The sequence below is a fragment of the Excalfactoria chinensis genome, chromosome 13 (genome assembly GCF_039878825.1).
Source record: "Excalfactoria chinensis isolate bCotChi1 chromosome 13, bCotChi1.hap2, whole genome shotgun sequence".
NCBI lineage: Eukaryota > Metazoa > Chordata > Aves > Galliformes > Phasianidae > Excalfactoria > Excalfactoria chinensis.
The window spans coordinates 384,956-402,384 of NC_092837.1; the positions used below are offsets into that span (position 1 = coordinate 384,956).

At 51.8% G+C, this 17,429-nt stretch overlaps 1 protein-coding gene across 2 annotated transcripts in view; it reads left to right on the top strand.

Moving 5' to 3' along the window:
* The first annotated feature begins 1,458 nt into the window (after positions 1-1,458).
* DPYSL3 (dihydropyrimidinase like 3) overlaps positions 1,459-17,429 on the top strand; it is a 33,466-nt gene continuing 17,495 nt past the window's right edge. Inside the window, exons 1-2 of one of the 2 annotated variants that reach the window (XM_072348270.1) lie at positions 1,459-1,783; positions 16,852-16,940. In XM_072348270.1, the coding sequence (XP_072204371.1) occupies positions 1,496-1,783; positions 16,852-16,940 (377 nt within the window). In that variant the 5' untranslated portion in view covers positions 1,459-1,495. Of the gene's footprint in view, positions 1,784-10,762; positions 10,917-16,851; positions 16,941-17,429 lie in introns of those variants that run through there. The other variant, XM_072348271.1, reaches the window with a different exon arrangement.

Consider the following 17,429-nt stretch of genomic DNA (forward strand, 5'->3'; position numbering starts at 1 on the left):
ACTGAGCAGCTGCTTCCCGCAGATGGGCGCTTCCTTCCTCTGCTACAAGCACCCGTGTGCTAAAGTAACTCATGCAAGTTATGGACACACAGTGGTCATAAATATTTATATGTAGTGAGCCTTTTGTTCTCCTAGCCTTTGGACCTGAATAATTAGTCAAAAATTTAAGGTCCTAACAATTGTTCTGCTTAGGTGGGGAAAAAAAGGGCAGAGTTGGTTATTGTGGTACATATCCAGAAACAAATGCAGGCTGCTTCCCAGGGCACAAAAGGAAGGAAACAATTCCAAATCATTTCCCTTCCCTTAGCTTCAAGCCTCTGTTAGCCAGCACCCACAATGTGCCTCTCCTACCATCACCACGGGGTCATTGTTCTCTGTGATGGGGTCAGGCTCCATGGACACTTTTCCCTGTGAGAACCACCAATCCTTGGAGGAATGGCAGACAATTGTACTGCTTTCTTTCTTGAAAATGTTGGAAAACAACATCTCACAATCAGCAACATCTCCTAACACAAACAGGGGGTGCAGGAAGTTACTTGGAAGGATGTTAAGCCCAGGTATGTTGTACAAATGTTCTATAAATAAATAAATAAATAAATAAGCACTTGGAAAAATAATTTGAAGTCAGTACTCTTGTTTTTGTTGCTATGTGATGAATTTGACAGGCTCAGTTAAACACCAATTTGCATAGTTAAAACTCGGCTCTGCCTCTCTGTCTTTCAGGTCTCCCGTGCTTTTGAAATGAAGTTGCAATGGAAATCTCAAAACTTAGCCAAAACGTGCAGCTCGTGTTGCAGGCTATGTTGGCATGACAGTTTTTGCAGCAGATACTGCTTGCGTGTATCTATAAGGTATGAGTGACAACGTGCTCCTGCAGCAACTGCAGATAGGAGTGCGATGCCATACTGCCCCGGTACCTGTGACAGCCCGCCTGCAGGCAGCGCCCGCTTTTCCGTGAAGTCAGAAGCTCACCAACGTGCCATCTCTGTTAGTCGCGTGCTCACACTCGAGCCTATTCCTTGAGAGTGAACCCTAGTGAACACTGCCAGCAAAACCAGAAGCGGGATGGGCTGAGTTTCCACCCTGGATACCCGGTTCCACCGCTGGAGATGCGCCCGCGGGCGGACATAACGCAGCGCTGCGCTTCAGCGCCCCGACCCAGCCCGGGGACGAGGCAGCGGCGGGACCGGACGGTCGGGACGAATTGCGGCGCGGCGCGGTTGCACGTGCCCCGTCATCCGCTCCGCGGCTTCAGCTCAGCGCCTACAGCCCGGCGAACGCTCTCCAGGAAACGCGCCCCGACGACCCCGCTCCCCGCTCCCGTCCTCGCAGGCAGCGGCGGCACGGCGGCCCCCGAGCCGCCGGCAGCCGGCCCGCCCAGTCGAGCGGCGCCCGCGCCTGCCCCTGGGGCCGCCCCGCTCCCGCCCGCACCCCGCCCCGCCGGGAAGCCCCCGCCCCAGCCCCGGCCCCTTCCCCGGCGGCGCGGCGGTCGGGCATGGCGGCTGGCGGGAGGCGCGGCAGCGATGAGCTGCCAGTATACCTGGCGCGGCCGGGCACGGCGGCTGTACCCCGGCAGAAGCGCGGAGGCCTCTTCTGCAGCGTCGAGGGTGCCTTCGAGAGTAAAACACTGGACTTCGGCGCGCTGCGCGTCGGGCAGCGCCGTGCCACGCCGTCCGCCCGCCCCGAACCGGACCCCGCCGCCGTCTCGGACACCGACCCCGGGGAGGTCCGCGCCGCCGCAGACAAGGAGCGGCTGCAGAACCTGTCCCCCGACGACGATAAGGTACGAGCCGGTCGGCGGGGCGGGTCGGACTCGGGGGAGCAGCAGAAGGCGCCGCTGCCGTTCTCCGTCTTGGCGGCGGTAACTCGAGGGCTGTTGCGGCTCGGGCTGTTGTGTTCGTTGTTGCTTCCTCTGTTTTACCAGGAGGAGGATCTGCAGTTCCTCTCGTTCTTCCTTAAAGGAAGGAGAAAAAGTTTTCCTGTTATCTTCCAACGTGCGGAGCTCCTCTCTGCGAATTGGCATGTCAGTGATTTTTGGAAATATAATCAGAAGATCCACACCCCATTACCAAGAAAGCTCAGCGTTAGAGTAGCTGACTCTTTTTATTACAGTTACTCCTTTTATACTCTTGTGAATGGACATCCTCTTCTCCCATCCCCAAAAAAGGGATTTTAGAGTTGCTCTTTGGAATAATCCCAGCCCAGCCCTGATCTCACTGTGACACGGAAGCCAGAGACCTCACACTGACCTGGAAGTGGCACATCTGAAGGGCAGCGTCAGGCACAGTGTTTCTGAACTCATGCCAAACTCATATGAACAAATAAATTCATTCTTAGCAGCACGAGATTCTTCAGACAGAGGTTGCTTTTTTGGCTCTGATGCCAATATACATCAGTGTGAGTTTGGCAGGAGGATTTTTAAGTTAATAGTGCTGAGTAAGCACGTCATTTGGGATTGCACAGAATCTGGTGCTCACATACACATGTGATGCAAGTGCAGCTGCTGGCTGGTCTGCTGCTCAGAGAGTACGGGCGTGAAAATTTGTAGTAAATAGCGGTCAGAAGGGCATTGTTTTTTGAGGGAGAACAGGGCTAATAAATAAAGCCCATTTTTAAAACTGGAAGCAAAAATCACTAAACTCAGCAGCAAGAGGGCAGCTTAACCTGAAGAAGTGATGTGATGTTGGAGTTCTGCAGAAACACCATCCTATGTCCAGAGCACAACCACTGCTAAAGTTCCCTTCTGATCTGGAGCACTGAGCTCAGCTGGGGCCCGCCGGGTGCAGAAGCAGTGCTGTGCAGTGACTTGGACTGTATTGGTGTTCGGGAAAAACATCAAGCTGTTCTCAAGGTCTCCTGTGTTCTGGACGAGCTTCTAGCTTGGCAGCTGGATGCTTTGAGGTTTCTTCACTGTGCTTTCATTTCTTCAGTCTTAGCTTTCAGGTTTCTTATTGTCATACTGGTTGTTCCTGCTCTTGTGGGAATGAACTTGACACTGCTTCTATCAGTGCCGGCCTTGTCTGTATGGTTTGATTAACAGCTGCAGAACTGACCACTGAAATAACATTAAATTGATGCTTGTTGAAAAAGAAACAGAAATTTGCAGCAGTGTCTGCGGGCTTTTCTCCAAGCTTTTCATTAATTATCTGTACCAATATTTGGAGCAGTCTCATTCCCTTTTAAGGTCTTGTTTAGAACCTTCTACCAGAATTTTGTAGTTGAGATTTCCCTTCAGCAACACTTTCTGATGTTTTCTGCTCCCAGATTTCTTCCTCTGAAACCTTCCATTTGATAAGCATCAGCAACCGAGCCCTTTTTATCTACACTTCTTGCCTGAGAGGGTGGGAAGCTTCACATATAAGTGTTCTTGTTGCTGCATGGCCAGAAAGAATCATATGACTTTTTCCTACAACTTCCAAGTTCAGGAGTGCCCTTGAGAGTAGCATCCCCGATGGGAAGGGCCCCTCTGGCACACTGACCCCCTGCTATGGCTGGTTAGTGTGTCTGTGCAGCCACAAAGAGTTTGCTTGTGTTGAACTCTTTGCAGATTCAGAGCACACAGAGACTCCTTTGTTGAGATAAATTGAACTTCTTTGAATATTTTCAAGATTAAGAAACAGAGAAAAAGGTTAGGTGATCTACCCTTGACCAAGCAACTATTCGTTAGGAAAGCTGAGAGTGAAGGACTTACTTGTGCAGTGGGCAGCAGGTAGATAATTTTTCAGAGATACTTGGAGAAGGAGGGAAGATTTAGGTTGGATGTTAGGGGGAATTTCTTTACTATGAGAATGGTGAGGTGCTGGAACAGCTGCCCAGAGAGTTTGCAGATGCCCCGTCCATCCCTGGAGGTGTGCAAGGCCAAGTTGGATGGGGCCCTGGGCAGCCTGGTCTGGAATTAGATATGGAGGTTGTCAGCTCGGCCTGTGGTGGCATGGTTGGAGGCTGGAAGGGATCCTTCCAACCCAACTGTTCTATGATACCAACACAACATCTCTTTTTTAATGGCATTAATTATAATTAAAGCACCACTATTTCTGCGGGAAGGCACTGAAATGTGTAACTGCCCTGTGCTGATATAAAACCCATCAGTACCAGGAGGGCGTTTCAGCCTCACTTTACTTCATTGCAAAATCTATTGGAAAGTCAAAAACTGAGCTGTGGTTTCAGGGACAGTGAAGTCATTCCACTGTACTACTGTAACGGCAGCCAGATGCCTGCCTCTGCTTCGTCAGTGGGAATCTGAGCTCTGCCAGTTGATGTGGGGACAGTGAGAGTGAGCACCCTTCCAAGCTGGACGCAGCTGATCTGTTGCAGTGGTGCAGAGGCTGCTCAGCACCTGCACAGCTTTCTGGGCTCGCCCGCTCCCAGTGCCCACATTGCAGTGCCATGTTGATGGGTGAGGGGTGTGCCTGCAGCTGTTCTTTGCTGCACGCAGACCACTCCCAGATCTGGGACCTGCTGCATCAGGGGCTGTTGTTGCAGAATGTTCAAGTTTTGGAGGAGCAGCACATTGGTTCAGAGGATTGCAGGGACCTTATTTAACAATTGGGTTTGAGCTCAGCACAGGTTTTCATCAGTAATACTCTATGTGGAAGAAGTTCCATGCAGTTCGTCTCAAGTACTGCCATGCTTTATATCTATCTGAGTGGATTTCATCACGTATTTTTCTGAGTTTCTCTGGAGCTCATAGACAGCACCCTCTGATTTCCTGTGGTGAGGGCATTCCCTGGGCACTGACAACAGATAAATCCACCCTGCGTGTCTCTGCTGGGCACCTGCAGGGGCAACACGGCTGTGAGGGGTGGAGAACTGAACTTCACAGGCATGGCATCTCCTCCACCTGGTGCCTTGGATGATAAGGAGCAGCCTGTGGCAACACCCTGCATGAGGTGTTCTGAGTACAGCACTCCAACTCTTCCACCCTTTTGTTCAGTAACATGGGTGGGGAGCACTTGGCTTGTTATGCTTACCCCGGACTTCTCATCCCATCCTGCTGTGTGGTTCCGCAGTGAAGTTGTCATTTCCAAGGCAACTGGCCATGGGCCCACAAACTGGGGATTGCAGCTTCCCTACAGGTTGAGGCTGCTCTGGGTGGCACAAGGAAGGCTCCATCTTCTTCCTGCTGGAGCAGGAGCTGACAGGCCCTGCCCTGCAGTTGTGTGGCACCGCTTGGACTGCTGGTGACTGAACTCAGAATGAGGCAGAGGGTTGCTTCCAATGTTAGCTTTTCTTTTTCTGACACTTGTAACATTTGCAATGACTTCAGTGTCCTGAATTTGTTTCCACTGCCAGTAATTTATAGCAGAGACACCAATCCAAGAGTAATCTTTTCCTTACCAGCAAATTTAGTGGGATCAAGAAACTGCAGTTGTGCACAGCCATTCAGAACAGTTTAAAATCTTGCATAATGCACTTTGATGACATTGATTCACAACCTCTGTGTCACCCCCCTCAAGATTGCAGAGGAAAGATTTCTGTTTTTTTTTTCCCCTTTCTTTAATTTTTGTGGTTCTTTAAGAATCCAGCTCAGCTCAGCCAGACTGTCCAAGGCTGCTGGGCCAGCCAGGCCTGCAGCGGCATCAGTTATGTGTGAGACTCACAGGGTTCACCGTGATCACTCTGAATGTGAGCTCCTCCCTTCCTCACACTGCTTATTCCTGCCTTTCTGTCCCTGGCTTCCTGGGCAAACTTGCCTTGTCGTTGTAAATAGCATCAAAGCAAGCAGCTTTTAGAATCATGGAATAGAGTTGTGGAATGATTTAGGCTGAAAGGGACTTAAAGGTGACCTAGTGCCAACTTGTTCTAGTTGATGTTGCCCAAAGCCCCATCCAAAGTGGCCCTGAACAATTCCAGGCCTGGGGCAGCTGACAAGCTCAATTTCTGGCAGAAACAGTGTGAGGTCTAGAGAAGCATCTCATCTGCGCAGCCTGCTCTGCAGAAGTGGTCTGAGTGAGTGCAGAGTTGGTCACTGGCAGCCCTAATCCCAAGGACAACGACCACACAGACCACTTAAATCTGTGCTTCTTCTGATGATTAACTTCAGGCACAAGTTTTCCCTACACATATTCTTCCATCATTACCTCTGCGGAGAGATGGGGAATGCTGCTTTTTCTGCTCTTGAGCAGTTGCTATGATGACCGGAGGAAACAGGAGGAAGAAACAAAAATCAAACATGCTGGCATTCTTCCTGGAGATGAGGCAGAGGAGCTGGAAAATACAGCAGTACTTTGGCTGGCTCTGCTGGACTGACTCCTGTGGGCTCAGTTCAGCAGCACGCTCTCATCGCTCTTCTGGGCGGCCAAATGCCATTTTACAGCAAGCGGGTTTGGGTCCAATGGTGGATATTCCCGTTCAGCTGAGGGAGAGCAGGAGTGAGGATGAGCAGAGCACGCGGGCCTTCCTCCTGTTCCCCGCTCTGCACAGGACTTCGATGGTGACCTGCAACCTGGGCCAGCACCTGGTGCCCCCTGTTGCTGTCTGTATCCTGGCCAAATGAATGCCAAATGAAACAAGTCGGGCGTGTGCGGCTGCGGGGTGGGGGCTGCTGGGGCGCGGTGCGGTGCGGTGCGGGTACCACGGCCCTCTCCGAGCTGCAGGAGGAGCCCGCGGGTTGCAGCCGACGGGAAGCGGAGCCCCGAGGGGTTGGCCGCGCTCTCTGGTGACATCCAGCGGCAGCAGCGCCGGGCATCCCTGCAGTCAGGGAGCCGGCAGGGAGAAGAGCAATTCTGGTCGGGAATCAAATCTTAGTGTGAGCGACCCTCATTGTTCCCCTGCAAACGGGACTGTGTGCCGAATTCTTTACTGTATTGCTGCTTTTGTCCGGAATGAACCTCTGCAGTCAAGTTTCGAGCACTCATGTCCCTCTCTGGGCCATTTACAGGCAAGTGTTGCTGCCACGTGAACCCGTGTCTGCAAACCTGGTACCACCTGCTTGCTCCTGTGTTTCTGTCCTGTTCATTTTTACCTCGTGTCACTCTGCAGCTTGCCCTGTGTGGAGGTGTGGGAGGGGACGTGGGGGCAGCTCTGGCTGCTAAGCCCTGAGAAGCCACAGCTGTGTTGAAGCTGTTACGTTTGCGATCTGTCATAAGGTGTGCATGCCACTCTGCTGTACTCTCCTCATTGCTATTGTGCTTCTGAAGCATGGTGCTGCTGGTGGTGGCACTGGGCAGGGCAGTGGGGATGGTGCCTCAGTGCACAGCTGCTGGGCCAGCCTGGGACTGCTGACTCCTTCCCAGCCCTGCCCTTGCCTTGATTGAACCATGAAAGGGTTCACTTGCTGAGACACCATTTGCTCTATAGGTACAGGCTGTAATTGCATTGTAGCTGGCTATAAAGAGTCAGTTGCTCATGTGCAGATAGGAGTATATTCCATTTGACATGTTTAATTTCAGCCTCATTTGTTCCTGGCAAAGAGAAGAAATAGTTTCTCCCTCCCTTGATGCTTTCCCTGCATGGTGCTTACTCAGGTGTATGTGGTCCTGCTGCTGCGATGCAGGGCTGTCTCCTGCAGCCTGGGGTCTGTTCATCTCTCAGAGGCCTGGCAGGCCTGCTGGGGCTGGAGGGGTCCTGGTAGACGTTTGTGAAAGCAGTGACATCCCATTCTGTTAGCAAGGGTCAGAGCTGGCAGCTGGCAGCAGACTCACTAACAGAGCAGGGCTCCTGGGGGATTCTCCACTTGTTTTCTGCAGACAGTCACATAAGCAAGTTCATGCTCTTGCAACTTTTGAAGACAGCAGTTAGATTCTGCCATCATGAAATATTTTTGAAATGTAGTTTTGTCAGTATCTAATAGAAATTCAAGGTGCTTTTATATTTATTTCCCTTCTTCCCTCTGTTCCTTGCCCTGCTGTATTTCAGCTCAGCTGGAGGTTCAGAAGTCTTGTCCGGTTGGCTGAAGCTAAATGGCATCAGGGCTGTTCTTAATTGCCTCCTGTGAAGGGCGTAGGGTAGTCCACAAACCTCTGGGTGTCCACGGGCAATGTTTTATCAGGGACAGTGTCTTGGTGTGTGCCATGGGCATGCTGGAGTCGCTGTGTTGTGATGATCAGGGACAGACCCTTCCAGACCTTCTGCTTTTCCAGAGCCTTGGTTGCATTCTGCAAAGCATCATCTCCAACAGGCATGGAGCTGGCTCTTGAGGGTTTTGTGAATGGCAGTCCAAAGGAGGAAGAAAAGGACAGTCCTGAAATTGCTCATCCTCAACACATCGACAGGGAACTTAATGTCAGTTTGGACAGGTGACTGCAATCATGTGGTAATCCAGCTGAAGTGCAGTGGCAGTAATACCTGGTGGTTTAAATGTGATAGTTCCTTGAAAACATCAGCTCCTGACCTGGAAATGTAGCTTGTCTCAGACCATTGCTTAATTTCTCTCCTTTTTTCCATTGCCAGAAACCCAGCGTGTATTCCAGCCAGGAGAAAACTAAGCTGAATTGCTCCACTGTGGAAAAAAAATGTCATGGTCCCCACATGCCTTGTACAGCATGGAGGCTCTTCTACTGCCTCCTGGCATACCTTATATTTCCAGAGCAAGCAGCTGAGTTTCGGATTCTGTCTCATTCCTATCTGCTCCTGAGTAGGAGTTTAAAAGGCTATAGACTTCCACATTGCCTCTGGTTGATGATGTGAATATTGGGAATGATGGGCAAGCTAGCATGATGGGGATAGCTAGTGAGTGTTTTCCAGTAACAGAGACAGTGAGCTGTTTTCTCACTTTCCCGTGGCTGTAAAGTTGAGCATCAGAGTTTGGGAAAGCTGGAACCAGCAGCACTGACAGCATGGTCATGAAACATCAATGGAGAGTGCTCATGGCTGGGAGCTGAATCTGCTCCAGAGGTGGCTGGGTGTGCTCAGAAGTATCCCAAGGTAGTTCAGACCCTGAGAACTTGAATGTTAAGATAAAAGAAGGGATGGCTTTATGTAATGAACAAATATGGGAGGAAGGAGATGGTGTGCATGGGGGAGGCTGTCCTGACATGCCTGTTGAACATCTGTGTTGCTGGAGCCCTGATTTACTTCATGGGTGGTTATATTCACTGAACCTCCTTGCCTATCTGTAAGAGCTCCATTGACCACAGACATGTAAGACTCATGAACCTATTTGCATCCTTTGCCCAAGGGTTGGATCAGCAGCTTCCTGTCTTTGTGGGCACTCTTTTGTTGGCAAAGTCCTTGCAGTAGTGTATGGCCATAGCTCTGCTCACACTGCTGCTGTTCCTCACTGTGCTCCTTTTGCCCACCTCCGTGGTACATTAATATCTAGCTGCAGTTGTCTCTTCCTGCAGGTGTTTTGGGGAAGTTATGAGCTGTAAGGGTATTATCACTTACTGTACCTTACCAACGGGCTGTGCTTCTTGTTGGGAATACTTTGAAGCATGAGAGTAACACTTCTCTGACTGCACCTGAAAAAGGCCCTATGAATTTTTTTTTTCCATCTGGAATGTTTGGGGCCAGCTGGGGTGTGTTTGGCTGTATGTTTATGTGAGTGTCACGTAGCAACCAGGAGGAAAGCACATCTCCTGGGAGGAAGGCTGTGAGGTCACCGTGGTTGGCCAACTTACAGGGGGCTGAAACTGCCTGAGTGCTGAAGGCAGTGGTGTGTGTCTGTCTCATCTGCCTGTCAGTGAGTAACGAACTGCAGCTCTTGTTGTCACTGACAGCACAGCACATCACACCACACAGTGCAGGGATGGCTCTTCAGCTTTCTAGAAAATAGATGTGTGGAGTTTCAGGAGGTTTGGCGAGAAGGATTGAGTGTCCTCGTACGCCTGGCCCAGCCAGTCTTATCTCACCCAAAACAATGGGTGATTCTTGGAGCATTGCAGCACCGTAGCAGGAATGGTGTGGTCTGCTGCCACGTCCCTTCCCTACTCTCTCCTGGGTCACAGAGGCTCCAGCCCAGCCCTGCTCCGACTCCCTTTCTGGCACCTGCAGTCTCCTGCAGTAGATGGGTGCAGCAGGGGAGGGGGGAGGCTTTCAGCCCTCCCAGTGCTCCCTTGTAGGCTGCTCTGGTGGTGTCAAGGAGTGGGCCCTTAGAGCCGGGCAGCCTGGGGAGCACTGTCGATGCCTTGGAGATGCAGGCAGTGATGGTAAGTTGTGGAGAAGCTGCTGACTCACTTTAAGCGGGTGAATGTTTGTCAGATTTGGGGAAATCCCTGTCCAGTCTGACTTTGTAAGAGCTTCAGAATGATGGCAGTTTTTGAAATGCAGAAGTCCATAGAACTGCCAGCGCTGGTGGTATTTACAGAGAGCACCAGGCTCACAGAGTTGTGCGTGTAATATATTGCAGGGTGGTTTTTGTTGTCGTTTTTGTTTAAATGATTTTGATTCTTGAGCTTTTGGGAAAAAAAAAAGAAAAAAAAACCCAACAACTAAGGTGATTTTTGGTGCCCTATTTGTACCAAGTAGGCTGTTATTTTAGAAATCTCTTTATTATTGTCACAAAAGCAGTGTTTAGCTCGGAAGGAGCCCCATTCATGCCCGTTGGTTGCCATCTCTGCAGGCAGGACCCGGGCTCAGAGTTAGCATTGAGCAGAGTGGCCGCACTGCCCAACCTCAGCGACCCGAACCTCGGGATCCCCCAGGAGTGGGGCCCGGGCTGAGCCCATCGCGCTGCCCGGTGCCGGCCGAGCCGCGTCGGACGTGCGGAACCGAGTGCGGGTGCGCGGCTCCAGGACGGCGGTGCGCGGCGAGCCCCGCTGGGTGCCCTCGGAGCGGTGCCGGTGCGGGGGCGCCCCCTGGCGGCGGCGCGGGCGGCGCGGGGCGGGGCGGACCGGGCTCCCGTCCCCGGTGGCGGCGGGTACGGTGGGCGCGGCGCGGCGCTGCCTTTGTGCGGAGCGGATCGGAGGGCAGCGCACGGCGGCGGGCAGCGCAGCGCCATGTCCTACCAGGGCAAGAAGAACATCCCGCGTATCACGGTGGGGCTGAGCGCGTCGGCGCCGCCGGTGCCGTCGTTCCTTTGTGCGGGCGGCGGGAGCGATGCGGGAAAGGGAGAGCCCCGTGCCGAGGGCCGGGGAGGCGGTGCGCAGACAAAGAGCCGCCGCCCGCGCAGGTGTCCGCTCCAGGCAGAGCCGCGCCGAGCGCAGCTGCGGCGGACGATGCCGATGACCGCTCCCCGGGCAGCGCCCGCGGGTCCGGCCTGGCGGCAGTCCGGGAGCTGCCTCTCATCCTCCCGTCGAATCGCGGCGCCGGGCGGGAGCGGCCAGCGGTCCGGCTGCAGCCGTCGCGTCCGGCGCGGCTCCCTCCCGAGCGGGGATGCGGACGCGGGAGGTGCCGGCCGGGCTTTGCGGGCTTTGCGGGCTTTGCGGGCGGCCGCTCCCCGTAGGCAGCGCGGCGGGGTCCCTCCCGTCTGGCGCGGACCCTCTGCGCCGTTTCCTATTGTCCCCGGCGGTGCGCGGCCGGAGCGCAGGTGGGGTGGGCGAGCAGAGAGCCGCCGGGTGGGGCCGCAGCGCGGCTTGTGCGTTTGGGTCCGTGGTCTGCGAGATGCTTTCTGTGCTCGTAGGCTGTGCGCTGGATTCTGGCCCATCTCCTTACACCGCGTCAGGTGCAGCGGTCCGCATTGCCAGTGCAGGGGACCGCACCTATTACGAACGCAGAACGTTTGTGCCACCACCCAGCAAGAAGAAAGGCAGCTGACATGTTTCCTTTGAAGCTGCAAGGCAGTCCAGCTGCACCGGAGTTACACTGGTGCCTCTCGGTGCTGATTGGGTTTTTTCTCGGTCCCTGTTGGGTTTTCATGCCCTGGTCCATCCCACCTCCGAGGGGTGCAGCTGCTTTCCTCACGGTCCTCCCTAGAGGAGCTCTGTGGGGATTTCTTTCAGGGAAGCGGTCTTTCATCTTTTGTTGGTGGCCTTCTGCCGACTCTGTATTGCCCATTTTTCCTCCTGAGAATGGCTTTGGCCTCTTGAAGAAAAAGGAAAGACAGAGCAGAGCTTCAGTATTCTTTTTAATGTACAGGTGCAAACAAAATTGCTCCCAAAGAAGCATAGCCGCTATAAAGAGAAATCCTTTTGTCAGTGCAGGTTCTCCACCCAATTGCTTTAATAAGCAATATTGCTTTCTCACAAGTCTTGACTTTTCTGTATCCCCTACTACAGTGACCAGAACTTTGCTGTTGCAGGTGGGATTTCTGCATTCTCTGGGGTTTTTTCCACAAGGAAAGTGCAATCCACTTAGCAGATTCAAATATGTGAGTATGTGGGGCTGATTCCTGTTCATCTGGAATCCAGCAAGGACTTTCTCATTGCAGTGGTGACAAAGCCTCACAAGTTGCTTTATTTCTCTCTGGTAAATCCTTCCCTCAGCCTACTGAAGCTTGGATTGCTGTGAGCAAATGACATCTTTGGAGCTGACACCACAGGTAGTTCTCTCCTGTGACTTATGCAGCCTTGTCATGGCCACCTGGGACTTGCCCTGAAATTTGGGTCAAGTGCCCATATGTCTTCAACACCTGCTTTGAGGTGTAGGGTAAGAAATAAAGTAGTCATGGGCTGGATGGTCTTATCTCTTTTAATAGTGTGGCATAAATAAAATCTAAGCTATGGTGGCTTCTCCAGAAGAAAGGCACTGCAGTTGCTTTATGCAGATTGTGCCTCCCCTGGGCATGGTTTCTCTTGTTTGTTCTTTCTCCATACATTTCCATCTCAGGGGCTGTTATTGTCTGTCAGGAAGCATAGTGTCAGCTAAGCTGTGCTTGTTAGAAGAGGCTGTGTTGTGCCATTAGGAGAGGGGATAGCTCAGGGACCTTTCCACAGCTGAAAGGCCTTAGAAGTGCCTTGTGCTGGCAGTAGCTAAGTTGTAGGTCTCAAACTAATAGCACTGTTGAGCCTGCAGAGCGGTACCTTCGCTGCCTGCCACCCTAGGAACAGGCAGACTGGGCTTTTTTCAGGTATTGGAGATAAGAGCAGTTTTACTTCCTGGCAGCGGTGTTTAAACTGTCTTGTGCAACTCTGGAGATGCACAGACGCACCCATCCTGTTTCTTCTCACACTCAGCAGTGTTGCTGTCACAACTGGAGGCTATTTTTTGCTAGTGATCTCTGGAAGAACGGTGCTTGTCTGATGGGTCAGATTGAAAAGATGAGGGGTGTGTGTGTTTGTGTGGAGTAAATTGGTGTGGAATTATTCGCAACCTAACTGGAGGAGCCTTGTCCAAGTGACACACGACAGTGTTACAAACAAGTCTTTGGCCATTGAAAGGAGGTTTGGAAGTCTGGGCACTGAACTCAGGAGTCATTCCAAACCTGCATGTTTATTAGCTTCCCCCACCCTGATGTAATCAAAATATTTCCTTTCCTTCTGTTGACAGTATGTTTTCCTATCCCTGCATTAAGAGAAGTGGAGGGTCAAAGAGGGGAAATGCCTTTTCCATAGTTTCACAGAATAACTATCAAAGGAGCTGTTGGTTGGAACAGAATATTCTGGTCTTTGTGCTTTGGTCACAAAAGCCTTTTCTGTCCCAGGTGGTCTGGAGTTTCCACATCTCCTCATGGTATGGGTTGTGCTCACCCCTTTCAGCCATCTTATCGCAGCCCACAGGCAGCATCTCTGTGACATCTGTAACCTCTCTGGAAATAAAGAGCTTTGCTTAGGGTTGGTTGGCATCCTGTGTTGGGAGAAAAGTCTCAGTTACCAACTGGGTAGTTCCGTTCCATGCCCAGCCATAGGTGGTAGGGAACAAGAAGTTAGTTAGTGCCTCTGCTGGCACCGCCATTCTAGCCCGAGGCTTTTCAGTACCCTTGTGTAGTCCCTTAATAAGGACACGTTCAGCTGCTGATGTCACACCTTTGCAATTAGTGTCTATTATTTCTCAAGGTAAAGAGCAGTAAAGCCATGCACCTGCTTCTGTGCTACCCTAATGATACCCTTGTGCTTTGTTAGTGAGGTGAGCAGCATTCTTGGCTGGATCCAGCATCCCTCTGGAAGTAGCTGCCTCCCTTTCCAGCTACACATCACACCAAAGGATTTTAAGAGGCCTCCTGATACTCCAGGATCTCAAATGGCCAGATGATGCTTAAGAGCATCAGGAGCAGAGTGTGGGTATGAGGAAACGGGTAATGGTTTTGAAAGCTTCTTAGGGCTGATCCCAAATGCAAGCAGGCAGAGCAACAGTGTCCATCACACAGATGGAGCTGCTGAGTGGGGCAGAGGTGTGTGGATGGTGGAGATCCCAGTGAGAGCTGCAGTGCTGTGCCGTGGGGCACCTCGCAGCTATGTGCTGCTCCTGCATGTGGCCCTTGCAAAGAGCCAGACTCCTGCCTGCCACTGGGCTGGGACCTGGCATATGTGGTGCTGCTGCTGGTGGGTCGGGAGGAGAGGGGCTGCCTCCCATCTGCTGACCGTGCCAATGACATGGCCTGGCAGGGGGATGCGGTGGGTGAGGAAAGGCAGAGCTGAGCTCTGGTGGGGGCACAGTGGGCTTATTGTGATCTGGGGCCACTCTGGATGCATGTGCTGCAGAAGCTGCCTATTAATTCAGATTCATTTCCTCCAAACTGTTTCGTTCTCTTCCTTTCTGCTTTTCTGGCTTTTCCATGTCTGGATGCTCCCCTGAATAATGCAGAGCCTGGAAATGGGGCATCATCAGGATATTCCTTATTTTACTTTGTTACATTTTTCTTCCTTGTTAACACGTGGGTACCAGCACAGCTCTTCTGCTGCGTGCAGGGGTGCTGTGGTGGGCAGGACCCATGGCAGAGCCTGACCCCTGAATAAAGGCACTGTTTGTGCTGCAGCTGTAGTGGATATAGCTACTTTATTTATTTAGCAACTAACTGAGCACTGAGCAGCCCTTCATGTCTGCCACAAAGTGACTGTTTGCATCTGTGTGTGGATGTATTTTTTGACTTTATATTAGCAGTTTGTTCAGCAATTGTCAAGTGTTCCCACACCACCAGCACCCATGTGCCCCTTCTCTGGCCTGATGAGCAATAAGAGGCAGTCAGTATCAGTGTGTGCTGATGCTTCTGCACTCTGGCAAGGGTGGACACCAGGGACTTCAGAAGGGGAAGTCAGGAGATGCAAAGGGTGTTGCATACCAGAGTCTGGTTGGATTTGCGCAGGTTGAGTTGGCTCTTTTCTTTCTCTTCCAGCAGGCTGGCTAAAACAAACAAGGGTCTACCATGGCATGTGGGGGAAATGGGAGAAACTGTGCATAGAGTTAACTGGAGTGTTGTGTTTCTGATCATAGCCCTGATTTACAGCCTGTGCCTGATACTGCTGCATGGTAATTGCTGTCTGCCTTTCTCGTAGTGATACTTAAGTACTGGCCTTTTGCATCCCTAGGAGTGGCAGCTTGGCTGTTTTACTTTGTGACTGACAGGCCATGAGGATATTTCTGTGGTTCCACTTTACTCTTAGAGTGTTTTCTGAATTTAAAATTGTAGCATCGTTAGCGAGATGACATTTGTACAGAAGCAGAAGGGTGGACAATTCTCTGTGCTGAGTAGGGGGAGAATCAATGTTCTCTTAACAGCACTGTCTGTGTCTGAGGTCTATGGCCCCACGCCTGGGCATCCTCTGAGGTGTGCAGATGGGTGGGCCCAGACCTGGTGCTCCTGGCCAGCATGCCTGGCTGGACTGCAGCAGAGACATATGGAAGTGAGGGTGCCTGTGACCTTGATGCCACCAGACAAGGTAGCAACTCCATGCGCTGGCAATGACGTGCTGGTTAGCTTCATGCAAACCTCTGCTAGACCTCAGTGTTACACCAGCAGTCAGGATGGAGGGGGCTGAGCTGAGTCTGCTGCTCAGAAAGGACCGTGGGTGTGGGGGGTCAGGCACTGCTCCAGCCCTCGGCTGTAGTGGGCTGAGGGTCCCGGTCCTGTGCTGCTGGTAACCTTATCTCGGCTGTGGAGCCTCGGGCTGCTGAAGGCTGTCAATGCTGCTAGGGAGAGCTGCAGAGGCTGAGCGCACCGTGCTGTGTGCTGCCTCCCCCACCCATTTTCTTTGTCTGAACCAAGCGTGAGTGAGATTGCATTGCAATGCGTACCAGCCTTTGCTCTTCAGTGGCTGTGCACTGCAGGGTGTGAGGGGATTCTCGGGATGTGAATGGCCGTGCAATAGTGATATTTCCAGAAATCCCCCAGGGGTACCAGATGCAGAGCAGCAAGACCAGCTCCCATAGAGGAATTAATTGTACGAGGTCCTCAAGATGCGCCTGCATGTGAACTCTGCAGAGGCTGTCAGCAGCTGGGTCTGAGCTTGTGCTGTGGTGGTGGTGGGGAGAGGAGGGGGTTCACACCCTGAAACTGAGGCTGCAGGCACCTGCAGGAGCAAAGGGGAGAGTAAGGGATGGTTGAAAGCTGGGAATGGTGCTGGATGTGTTTTAAGCAGTCAAGAAGACTGCATATCCTCTGGAACAGCAAAAACAGATAATGTCACTTGATCGTGATAATGTGGCACTCACGTATGAGGTCAGGGTGTTTCTCTGGTACCACATGCAGCTGGCACTCAGACTTGTGCAGAGGGAAGTATCATATTCCTCAGGATAGGAAGCTATTGGTAATAGGTGAATGGTTGGACTGGATGATCTTTTAGGTCTTTTCCAACTTTGGTGATTCTATGGTTCTATGATAGAGTGTTCCCTGCAGCACAGTGTCTGTTCTCTCAGTTGCCCACATCCAAAAGTGTGAATGCAAGATGGAACATAAGAGCATTTCTGGTCTGGGTGCCATTCAGTCCTTGTGCTTGTTCTGTTTTCCAAATGCCATTGCAGATATGAACTTCGTGAAGTATCTGCTGTTGCAGTGAGCTGTGTGATGCAGTAGGAGAGCACCCAGGAGAAATACTCCATTGGCAGATAAGAAATATCTGTTGCCTGCTGCTGACTTCTGCTGTGTTTTTCTCTCCACAGAGTGATCGTCTCCTTATTAAAGGAGGGAGAATAGTCAACGATGATCAGTCATTCTATGCTGACATTTACATGGAAGATGGTCTCATAAAGTAAGTATGGGACTTCCAGTGTATTATTTCTGTCTCCCTTTAAATTACCTTCAGGTTTGAATGGTTATTGGCTTTTTGTGGATGCAGTCTGCATCCTGCTTGCCAGCTGCTGAAACCTCACAGCTCAGTTTGGTTGGAGGCTCAGCTCTCCACCTGTATGTGGACACATGTACGTAGTGACTCCAGGGACTGAATTTCAGCTGGACTGGTGACCTTGTGACTCAGTGTCCGCTGTATGACAAAGCTCTATCTAGTTGCATCAGGAGCAAGGTTTGTCTTTGCCTCCTGTGTTCCCCTGTGTCACCAGTGTTAGCATAAGTGACCACACCCAAGATCCCGTTCATTAGCACTAATGAGGAGTGCTGTGCTGCAGGTTATCTGCCCCCCTGAAGTTTTCAGGAACTTCAGGCAAACCTCTGGGCCCTTCTGGCTTCTTCACTTCTTCCAGAGGTACGATGATAACTCTGCTGTCTAAAAGCTGCAGTTCAA